This window comes from Stenella coeruleoalba (assembly GCF_951394435.1).
Source record: "Stenella coeruleoalba genome assembly, chromosome: 17".
Taxonomy (NCBI): Eukaryota; Metazoa; Chordata; class Mammalia; order Artiodactyla; family Delphinidae; genus Stenella; species Stenella coeruleoalba.
Window position 1 is genome coordinate 51,718,869 of NC_137163.1, and position 12,513 is coordinate 51,731,381.

Consider the following 12,513-nt stretch of genomic DNA (forward strand, 5'->3'; position numbering starts at 1 on the left):
ATACTAGTATCTTCTGTATGTACTTAGTAGTGAAATACGTTACAGGTAGCATTCTAAGACGTCAGTTCCATGGTTGTAAAAAAAAAATTTTAAGTTAATGAAATTTACAGTACATACTGAAATAATGCTACAAGTGGAAATTTAAATTTTTATATTAATAGGGAAGCCCAGCTTGCTAAAGCAGCATTAATATTCACATCAGATTTTAACTTGTTATACATTTTTGTAGTTCAGTAAATGTCCTTGATAATGAAAAACAAAAAGTGTTATTGGAACAAAAATAGTAATCTATGTAAAAAGGAGGGGGGAGACCAAAATATTTTTTATAAGCTTATTCAGATACATGGAATTTTCATGAATTTAAGAGGAATGAAGATATGCAAACAGTAACAAAATCAGTAGACTTGAGTTTTCAAATGCTTATGTAAGTCTTCAATCCATCTGGTTTTATGAAACCAAAACTTTGAACACAAACAAAAGCAGAAAAGTTCACATTACCTTTTTATATGTTCCTAAGTATCAAATTGCATCAATTTACTATGAATTTAAAGAACATCACATATTTTAAAACTAAAGTACAGAAGTGCCTGATTCTTTTTAATTCCACAAATACCTAGCATCCCAAAGTAACATGTAAACAAACCTCTATGCTACTCAGTGAATTCTCTCCAATTTCTAGAATAAACTAAATGGTAGTAGATCTAGTATATGACTTTCTTGTAAGTTACGGTTTCATTCATGACTCTGACTATATTAGAGATGTAGCAAAGAGGGAAAATTTTCAACTACTGTATTTATTTAAAACAAACTGACAGGTTCAAGCACCCATCTTAAGAAAAGCCAGCAGCATTTTTTAACATATTCAAAGTAAGATTTTGGCCTAAGCCCTTAATACCTTCCTGAACAGCCATGCAACAAAACACCCTCAAGAGGTGTTACAAAGGGAAAAAAAACATGGAGTAATTTGTACTTCTTCCCCTGGATAACAGAAACAAGGTAAAGCAAATCCATATTATTTTTGAATGAACGGCTGTCATGTTTAATACACTCTGAGCTCTATAAAACTAGAGCCACTATCATATATGCTTATATAGATATATACTTATTTTTAATAAAGTCTCTTGCTTGCTTCAACTTCAAAATTTAAGGATGATTTTTTTCCTAGTCAGTCACTTCAAGGGAACAATAAATAAAGTAGAAAAGGATGAACTGTTTTGCATATTTCTGTGGAAGAACGGAAAACATTTATACTTTGAGGGGTTCAGAAAATTCACTGTACAGAATGAACAGCTTATATACACTATCTGTGCAACTTTTCTTGGCTGGGGTATTTAAATGCAAGAGCTCCTCCAAGACAAGAAGCCACATTCATTCTTGTCCAAATCCCTCTGTCTCTTCTATTGCAAAAAGAAGTTTTTCCTTTAGTTGTTCATAACTCTTATATGGTGGTAGATCCAAGCGATTAAAACTGAACAAAAACAAAAACAAAATCAGATGTGTTTTCAATAAAACAAACTCTGAAAAGACTTCTAATACAATATTTTTTTAAAGCACATTTGAAAAACTAACTGGAAGAATGTAAAAATTTTGCCAGAAGTATTCTAACAGACAATTTACTACTTTATTATTTATTATTATTTACTAATTTATTACTTAACAAATATAATATTAAATATACAAATTTTCTTACAGCAGTCAATTCAAATTTAAGACCTAGTCACAAAAATATTTTAACGTTTCCCAGAGAAAGCTAGAATTAAAAATAATAATTGTAGCAATATGGATAAAACTGCTGGAATTTTTTTTAAAGAAGCACTAATTTTTCTCTTTTTTATACTATTATTGTTACATTGTGTCATGAGTCCCCCTAACTTCTCTTGGGTTAAAGAGTCCATTTCTTTCACTCACCCACCAATTCATTCATCAGTTATTTATTGAGAATCTTTAATATATCAGGTATTTTTCCAGGAGCTGGTGATACAATGATGAAAAAGTAAAGTGCTTGTCCTCACTGAACTTACATTCTAGGGTGGAGACAGTCAATAACCAAATATATATTTTTGTCTTTTCAAATAATCTCATCATATGTATAACCGTTTCTAAAATAATATGCTTACAGTCTTGCTAGACTCAAAGGATTCCCTGCTGGGATTAACTGATGAAATGTAGAAAATATTGAAAATGCTTAAAACATCAATGTATTGTTTTACAATTTACAAAGGTGTAAAATAACATTTAATTTTTTTAAGATACAGCACTGAGTAGCTGGGTTAAGATTCAGGAGTTTTGGATTTTGGTCCCCACTATTAGTGTCTAGTGAAATAGCTCTGAGAAGTCAAAACCTTTCTGTACTTTCATTTTCTCATGTGGAAGGTTTCTATAGATTATCCAGTTCCCTTCTACTACTCCTACCAGTTATCTGCCCTTATAAGAGTCAGGAAACCTGTAAATCAAGAAAGAGCCTTTCGAAACAAGGCAGCCAATTAAAATGGTATTCTTCTCAGACCATGTTATTCTGTTTGAAAAGTTGTTAATTTAACAGTAACAGTTAAGAGGACTATATATCTTCCCATTGTGTGCCCCCTCCCCACCCCCACCTTTAAACTATGCCTCAAGGTACAGTCTGATTCTGAGCTGAGGTCAGGAAAAAATTTTTCAATAGAGCCCTATACTAACCAGTCACCTGCCTCTGTCAAATTGTCATTCTATTTACTAAATATCCCCCATCTTTTCCCTCCTGATCATTTCTATTGCTACTATATTCTCCTATATATACTTCCCCATCATCTTTTATCTAGACCATCAGTATTTCCTGCCTACTGATCTTGCATCCTTTTTTTTTTTTTTAACTTCTTCACAACCTATATAGCCTTATATCATTGCCAGGGGTACTTTCTTAAAAAGACATGATGGTTTAAAAAACCTCTGCTGCTTCTAATGACTAAGGATGGGGAAGTGGGCAAAGAAGCCTATGCTGTTTGGTATAGCCCCTATCAACTTATTTAATGTTCTCCAAGCATACCACACACTTTTCTGTTCTATGACCATGCTCTTATGGCTCTCCTATGTTCTGGAATACCCTTTTCTGCCTATAAAAATATTATTAAGAATCAGTCCAAATGCTACAACTTCCTCCAAGAATTCTCCTTGAACATGTTATACAGACTTAATAATTCCCCTCTCCATAAGCTTTTTTTTTTTTTTCAGAAGGACGAAGTAAAAATTTTATTTTTCGCATGTGAGGACCTAGCAAATGCTGTAAATTCTTGGATTTGGTGAAAATTAAAACATTATACACAAACTATGGTCATGTTTATCCATGAATATAATATGGAAGGTGAATATATGTAGAGAGTTGGCATTTGTAATACATAAGCTTTTTTTACTTCTGTTTTAGCATTTACTTTACTCTGTATTATGACTGACTGTTTTTTTTCCATTAGATTCCAAAACCCACAAGGGCAGAGTCATCTCTACTCTCCTAACACAGATCCATTCTGTATACAGTAGACATTTCGTAAATGTTGAGTTGAACCACATAAGAAAATGTATTACTTTAAAACATCCAAAACAGGGTTCTGTTTTAAGACATCAGCCATTATGTTTTGTGCTGGCTTACAAAAGGACAAAGACATACTAAAATCTATTCATCTTTTATTGAGTACTTACTATGTGAATATCAGAATACTATTTTAAGTTTTATTTTAGCTTTTGTTTTAGTTTCAGCTTTGAGTAAAGTTTGCTACTTCTATTTTCTTATATATAAAAAGGGAAGACATCAATACTTTTCTCATGGACTCTAAGGGAACAGTACTCTATTGGCTTGCTATACACTGTATATAGCCTGCAGCACCCCTGCCCTGAAAGCTGCCACCTCACTAAGCAAAGCACTGGGGATGAAAGCAGTAGGACCCAATCTGAGAATAATCAGGAATGCTTCCACCATAGATTATGGCACTGCTTACCTCAGTCACTACCGAAGACTCAAGTCTTTCTGGGTCATCTATTTTCATCTAAATTCTCATCCCAATACTGATCAACCATATTTCCCCTGATCTGAATTAAATCCCCACCTGTGTCAGACCTTTCCAATCCATTCTTTTGGACTTATATTTTATGATTTGCAGGCTTCTATAGTCTTAACAACTCCTCTCTTGCCTTAACTGAAATCCAGCTAGTCTGAAATATTCTATTTCCTCTGCAGCCAGTAAACAAACTTTCCTCCTCTGAGGCAAACACAGTCTGGCTATGCAGCCTTCTTTCTGCACTTTTTGCTATCACCTGCTGACCATGTTCCTTCACTCAGTGAAATCTCTGGCACCTTCTTCATAGTCCTCTCATTCACATGGGTGACATGCAATGCCACAGCCTCTCAATTCTTGCCCTTCCTCAGTGACCTGTTCCTCTACTTCAGTATCATACCTTGAACCTTGTCATCACCAGTAAAGGAAGTTACTAATTAAAACACTCTATTCTCTGATTATCTGTCTTTCCCAACTTATTTCAATTAAAATGCCAACCTTTCTCACCATCCTATCTTGTCCTCAGACTCTTCCTATCTTCACTTTTTACTTAAGCCACAGCCCATCATTATAATTACTTTAGAGGTCATGGTCCATCATTATAATCACTACCTTGCAAATATTTTAAAACCCTCTCTCTCCTTTTTGAACTTACTCAAACTCAAACCCTGAATGAATACAACCTTCTACTTTCTCATTCCTTGTACCTTAACAGTTGAAAATTACTGCAGGGAAAATCTGACAGCTTAGGTAGATTATTGTCACTTTAGATGAACTAGTAGATCCAAGTGGACAATCTAATGTTATCCAGCATTCTCAGCCATATTTCTACTCTATGACAGCTCTCCTTTCTTTCTCCTCAAGTCTTTCCTTTCTTCACTGTTAGCCAGTGACCTCAACCTTATACTCTGAGAAAACAAACCAACGGTGGATTAAACTCTATTCTTTCACAAAATCTCAAATCTATCTATAGTTTACATCCAACTTTCCTTCCTCTTCTGTTACAACAGAGGAAATGTTCTTGTTTTTATAAAAGGCGAATTCCTTAACTCACACTCAAGATCCCAATTCTTTTCATCTTTCTTAAAGAATTTTCTTCTTTGGTTATGAACTCTCTGTCCCTGCCTCAACAATCTCTCCTCTATTGGATTCACCAATTTAATCTAACCTGGTGTTCTCAAATGTTTTTGGTCACAGGATCCCTTTTCACATCTAAAAATACTGAGAAACCCAAAGAGCTTTTGTTTATGTGAATTATAGCTGTTGATATTTACCATATTATAAGTTAAAGCAAATTTTAAAAGTAATTTACTTTGAAATAAAAGTAAAATTTTTATGAAAAAAAAGACTATTTTCAAAAAAGCAGTGAAAAGAGTGACCTTGTTTCATATTTTTGCAAATCATTTTAATATCTGGCTATTTTAATAGAAGACATCTGGATTCTGATACCTATGTGGGCATTTATTCTGTGGGACTATATTGTTTTAGATTAAGCATATGAAAACTGTCCCCATACAGACATGCAGTTAGAAAACAGAGATGTACTCAAGTCATTTTTTTCAGATAATTGTGGATATTATTCTTTGATAGCATACTAAATTTGACAAGGTTATGCCTAATATGGGTTTTGAAACCATATCAAATAACTTTTTGTACTCTGTTATATGAAATCCATTGGTTTATTTTACACTTTGAATGCATGTTTTACCCATGCATGAGTTTGTAACATCATGCATCGGTCATTTGGAAATACTGGTTCACCAAGTTATAAAGAATTTTCAAATATTAAAAAAAGTCTTGGGAAGCTGTCAAGCTCAAGATGGTACATACAAGTTTTGCAAAATTCTGATTTTTGCATGAAACCTCAATTTTATCATCACCAACAAATGCTGTTAGTGGTTTTCCTTAAGGTGACAAGTTTTACTTCATTAATTCTCAAGGAAAAAAGTCTGAATAAACAGTTTGTCTGTCATGTTTTCAAGTAGAAAAAGTGTTCCAAAAAGAAAGCAAGCTGTTCAGCTTACAACTCAACAACTGCCTAAAAGCTTCCCCTCAAGACAGCCACCAAAGTGCTTTATGCAGACTTCCCATTTTGTCATACAGAATGTTAAAAAAGCTACATACATACTTCAAGCAACAAGATTTAATAAAGTTAATAGCTTTTAATACTTCATAAAGAACAACCTTCAATAAGCCTGGCTTTTTTTTTGCTTTAAACTTCAAATGTGTGGTGTTGAAAAATGCAGAGATAGCAGTTTTGTGCCACTGCCTTGACTTGTGCTAAGTCACCAGCAGTTGACCCACCATTACTTTGGTACCACAAGTGCAAATGTCAAAACAATAAAAAGGCAAAAATGACTTAGTGTGAAAATAGTTTTGATCTCCTGAAAGAACCACGTACATTTAAGCCATCACCATCTTTTGCCTGGATGACTATAAGAGTTCTATAACTAATCTCCCCGCACTCACTCATCCAATTCCCTCTCTTCTGTTGCCAGACTGATTTTTCTTGGATCTCATTATCTGCTATTTAAAACTCTTCAAAGCCTTCTAATTGTTCTTAGAAACAAATTCCTTATAATAGCCGATAAGGCTCCACCATAATTTAGCCCCTGCCTACATTTCCAAATTCTTTTATCCCCTCCCCGATTCATTAAGTTCCATTCACACCAAGGCATCTTTTATTTCCTTGAAAAACGACCCTGTACAAAGAGTGCACTTCCCCTGTTTCTTCCCACAGCATGCTATTTATCAAACTCAACTTAAACATCACAGTTTCCAAGAAACCTCCTTGACCACCCAATCCAAAGGAGGGTCCCCTCTAGTTGTTCTCTTGGTTTCCTTTGAAGGACTCCTAGCATTTGCAAAGAGTTGTTTACCTGTGTGTCTTTTGTGTCCCCATCCCCAATGGAGCGCAAACTTCATAAAAGGCAGAGAGCACTTCAATCTCATTCTGTACATAGTGGGTATGCTAAATATTTGTTGAATCAATGGATACATTTCTCAAGTATTTATATTAACCAATCATTCTAATGTGTTTAGTTATAGAATACTATGTTAATCAGCCTGTTCTCAAAATTGAAATTCTGACTACTTTAATGAATAAGAAATTATACTGGGTCTTACATTAAAAAAAAAAGACTCTGGCTTTCACCTTCCTATTTAAGATTCTTGAACTTACCATGTGTGGCTTCTTGGTAACCAGGTATCTTTGCCGACTTTTTCAATGCAAAATTTTTGAGGCCCATTACTTCCTAAATCAGGAAAATAAGACAAAATTTATCTGGTCCTTTACACTTTTTGGTAACTAGTCAAATAATAGAACATGTCACATAGTCAACCTGAATGATACAGAATAAACTACAATGTAAGTTACTTCTGCCTAGAGAAACTTCTTATTGCTGCAAAGATCCAGCAATAAGAATTACAAAGTGGAAAGATAAGTATTTCTACAGCATCTTGCTCCCTTCACAAAGCAATGGCCAACCAGGCTTTGTGAGCAGACTTTCATTTTTGTGTTACAAGTGTATTCGATATTAACCATTAATTTGTCTTTCTTCTGGTAGATGCCCTACATAAAGCACAGAAGAAGAATCCTTAGGTTCAAGTCTGTTGTATGTCTAAATGCCATTATTATCCCAAAATTATCTACAGAGAAACTGCATTTACCCATGAGCTCAGCAAATCCTCCTAGAGGTAAACGGCAGGTTCCAGTGACAAACTGCAGTAGTCGCATTCTTACTTCATTGTCTGTCTCTTTCACAAACTGTGTAACAAAATCAAATTTACTTTAATATAAAATAAATACTAGATTATCTTCAATAGTGAAAATAGTAGAGCCTTAAATTATTCTTAAATTTCTTCTGGAAACTTAAGAATTTAACTTGAAGGAGAAGAAATGTAACACAAACTAGTTTTAAAATATATGTGGTAAGTGGCTGCAGCATTCATCATTTATTCAGGCTAGGCACTATGCTCGGTACACTATCAATCTTACTTCAGTTAATCCTCACAATCACACCATAGGTTGGCCACTATTGTTATTATATCCATCTTACAGAGAGGAAATGGAGGCCTAGAAAGGTTGTCATTTGTCCACGGTCAGACCGCTGACCAGGGCAGATGTTGTGGCTGGGCTACACTATTACAGCTGTCACCTGTTGAGGCCTCCTGCCATGTGCTGTGCCATATGCTTTTTGTGTATTTGGCCCTTACGACAATATTATGAGATAGTTACTATCATTAGCGTCCGCAGTATACATATAAGAAAATGGAGGCCTGGAGAGGTGAAATAATTTGTCCTTCTCAAACTGCTAATAAGTAGCAGAACTAACATTTGAACTCAGGTCTGGCTGAGCTCTAAACCACTGTTATCCTGACCCGAGCCACCTACCCTTCTCCGCTGTAAGCTACCAAAGATGAACAAATACTTCCCAACTGCCACTTTCAATAGTTTGTGGTATTTTCTTCCACTAAACATCATTTTCCCAACTCTCTTCTTCATACTTGAAAATCTAAAGTATGCATTCTTCTAAAAATATATCTAGTTCACAGACTATCTCTTTTCAAAGTGGACATAAATGGGTAATGTGAAATACTGATCTGAATTGGTCTGAGTATCTTACAACCGAAGGCAAGGAACTTAGGGAACAGTCTGAGAGTAGAAATGTATCTTAAAAACAGGGACTAAACTTTAGGTAACAATAGGACAAAATGTTGTGCTAATTATGACCAAAAATGTTTCTGCACAGAATTGTGCTGAGGCAACATATTTCATCAAGACAAAGAAATACAGCTTATTACCAGGTCTGGCATAAACCTCACCACTGTCCCCGAAACAAACCCAATTCAGAAAACACAACTATTCATTTGGATTTACATAACTCAAGGCTTAAGCTCCTCGAGTATATAAATACAAAGTCCAAAGGGAAAGTCAGGGAACAAAAGGAGTAAGAAGCTGGTAATAAGCCTAAAAGGGAAGATTACAGATACCTGCACACATTCTGTATGTGATGCAATTCTGATGTTTCAGGCTTGAAAATAGAGTTATTCTTACCTTTTTGTTTATTTATTTTTTTTTTACAATAGATAATACATGCACATAGTGTGGAACTCAAAGGCAGTAGAAGGGCACAGCAGGAAGAGCAGCCCACACATGCACCTCTGCTTCAATGTCAGCTCTCTGCAACTGCTGCTCGCATGCCCTCTACCTTTACAGATGCTGTATTCATACACTAGCAGACACTCTGTCTATACAGAATATATATTTTCCTTTTAACCAAATAATATACACACCTTTTTTCCCTTAATATTGTATTGAAAAATATTATCCTCCAATATTTTTGTTAATTTGCATTAAGAAAAAGAATGATGACAAGGTACAGAATTACATAATGGATATATTACAATTTATTTACTCAGTTCCCCCTGACGGACATTTAGGTGTCTCAAGTCTTCACTAGTGTACCAATAATGTAGCAATAAATACTCTGGTATGAGCCATTTTGCATATGTGAAGTGTATCCATAGGATAAATTTCTAGAAGTGTCCACACTTCTTTAAAGTATGGAGCAATAAACATATGACATATCCTTATGAAAAGATGCAACCTTTGGAAAATCTTTCTATAGTAACAGAAAAACCCAGGCTTTTCACCTGAAAGTGAAACAGTTAAGCACAAGTACACCCAGATGTTCAGTTACTAAGCTGCTCAAATGAGTCTCAATTAGTAAATTTATGTGGATAATATCCCTGGCCTAGAGATTTTAAATTTCAAACAACACACAAACAAAAGAAAGGAGAGGGAAAGAGAGAGAAAGAGTGTGTGTGAGAGAGAGAGAGACAGAGAAAGGAGAGAGAGGAAAGAAAAGTCATTCCTGGACATTATCCTCTAGATTGTTCTAACTCCCTGGCATATTATCACCTTTAGAGGAATTAAGTATCTGCATTGACTTTCTCATTAAAAACATACTTCCTCATTTACTTCTAGAATTAAGTGGAATTTATAGAATACTTTCATACTACTAGAAAAAAAAGTTATACCTACAACTATTACCATTAAGCTATTATTTAAAGAAGATAGTCATTTATTCTTTCATTTAGGAAAAAAGCAATGGAAAATCCTTTAACAAGTATTCACACTATGCACTTCCGACTTAAAATTCAAGGACTAAATACCATGTCTAAAAGCAGCCTCAACTTTAAAAGTGAACTGTTTTCAAACCCCCATTTCATTAGAAAACATTTTCTTTGAGTACTTTGATTCAAAAAGATAAAAGCAAATACCTGCCAAAACCAGATGATCTGCTTGCTGTTTCTGGTATAATGTCGATACACCGTGTTTCTCTGCCAATCTGCTAAGTCAACCTCCTGCATGCCACACAACATGACCTGGGAAAGGAGCACAGTATCAGGTCACAGTAAAGATTTAGTGAAGAGAGTAACCATATGACTGAAATCTGCTAATGCCCAGCTATGCACATGCATAATTATGTAAACAGCTATGTGTACATCAAATAAAGGTCACAGTAAGCAAATCCAACAAAATCTGTGGCAATTTAACATGCAGAATTCTATGGCACTTTACCTTACCCATGTTTACTGAACTTAAACTGAAAACATTTAAAGTAACTATTCATCAAGAAAAACAGCTGTGTGCCAGAACAATCTCTTTTACTATAAATATATCCCAAATTAGACATACAGATTACAAATAAATTTCTAGTTCTTCTTTTTTTTAAATCTATGCTACCTTATCTATTTAAAATTAAAAATATACTAACCTCTTGTTATTCATCTATCCAGGCTTTGGGAATAAAATATTCTACATACGTGACATTTTCAAATTAACTCCAGTTTATTATATATGGGATGAAAACTATTTTTGGCATAATAAGATAAAAAAGTATAATACTTTATTTCTCATAAGTTAACTATGATCTATAATTTACATACAATAAAATGTGCATATTTTAAGTACAGAGTTAGATGCTTTGACAGATGTATACACCGGTGTAACCACTACCATAATCAATAGGTAGAATATTTCCATCGTGTCCCTTGTCGCAGTTAAAACCACCATCCTTATCTTTGGCTCTAGGTGATCAACGATTTCACCATAGACTAGATTTTTGAGAATATGAGACAATACTACACATATCCCCTCTCTCTTCTGTTTTCTTTTCCCGCTTAACACAATGTTTATGAGATTCATCCATGTTGTTGTGGGTACCAGTACTTCTTTCATATTGCTGAGTGGTATTTCCTTATATAAATATACAACAATTTATTTATCCTCTCCCTTGTTGATGGACATTTAGGTTACTTCAAATTTTTTATTTTGATGAATAAAGTTGTGACAAACACTTATGGAAAAGTCTTTGTGTGAAAATATACTTCATTTCCACATGAATAAACACCTACTAGTGGAACTGCTAGGGCATAAGGCTGATGTATATTTAACACTGTACGAAACTACCAACAGTATCCCAAAGTGGTAATTCATTTAGTTTGAATTTGCAATTCCCCAATGACTACTGAGCATCGAATGTTTACGTGCCATCAGTATAGCTTCTTGGGCTTCCCTGGTGGTGCAGTGGTTAAGAATCCGCCTGCCAATGCAAGGGACATGGGTTCAAGCTCTAGTCTGGGAAGATCCCATGTGCCACGGAGCAACTAAACCCATGCACCACAGCTCCTGAGCCTGCACTCTAGAGCCTGCGAGCCACAACTACTGAAGCCTAGGCGCCTAGAGCCCGTGCTCCACAACAAGAGAAACCACTGCAATAAGAAGCCTGCGCACCGCAACGAAGAGTAGCTCCTGCTCGCCGCAACTAGAGAAAGCCCGCACGCAGCAACGAAGACCCAACACAGCCAAAAATAAATAAAATAAATTTATTTAAAAAAGAAAAAAAGTACATAGCTTCTTTTTGTAAAGTGAGTCTTTACTTACTTTTAAAAAATTGTCTTTTTACTGAGTTACAAGTTTTTAATATATTCTGGATACAAGACCTTTGTCTCAAGAGCTTCTCTCAGTGTGTAGGTTGCCTTTTCATTTACTTAACAGCATCTTTTGAAAGGAAGTTTTTAGTTTTGATGAAGTCCAACATCCTTTGTGGGTGTGTGTGGTCTACTGCTTTACTGTGTTCTTCCTAAGACACTTCTGTCCACACTAAGATTTTTCTATGTTTTCTTTTTCACTTTCATATTTATGTTTATGATTTATTTTAAATTAATCTTTGTTTATGAGCTGAAGTAGGGTTTAAGATTAATTTTCTTCCATATGAATATCAAGTTGATCCAGCATCACTTGTTTAAAAGACTTCCCCTTTCTCCATCAAACTATATTGCTTCTGATGAAAGCCAATCGACAATATACATATGGGTCTACTTCTGGACTCTCTAAGTGTTCCACTGATCTCTTTGTCTATCCTTGCACAAATACCACACTATCTTAATTACTATGGCTTTATAATAAGTCTTGAAATCTGGT

The 12,513-nt window shown here is 34.8% G+C and overlaps 1 protein-coding gene across 2 annotated transcripts in view; it reads right to left on the bottom strand.

Moving 5' to 3' along the window:
- Nucleotides 1-32: 32 nt before the first annotated feature.
- WWP1 (WW domain containing E3 ubiquitin protein ligase 1) overlaps nt 33-12,513 on the bottom strand; it is a 115,052-nt gene continuing 102,571 nt past the window's right edge. For both annotated transcript variants that reach the window (XM_079901449.1, XM_079901450.1), the window contains 4 exons: nt 10,308-10,412; nt 7,692-7,788; nt 7,204-7,276; nt 33-1,468 (listed from right to left, as the gene is read on the bottom strand). In XM_079901449.1, the coding sequence (XP_079757575.1) occupies nt 1,369-1,468; nt 7,204-7,276; nt 7,692-7,788; nt 10,308-10,412 (375 nt within the window). In that variant the 3' untranslated portion in view covers nt 33-1,368. The remainder of the gene's footprint in view (nt 1,469-7,203; nt 7,277-7,691; nt 7,789-10,307; nt 10,413-12,513) is intronic.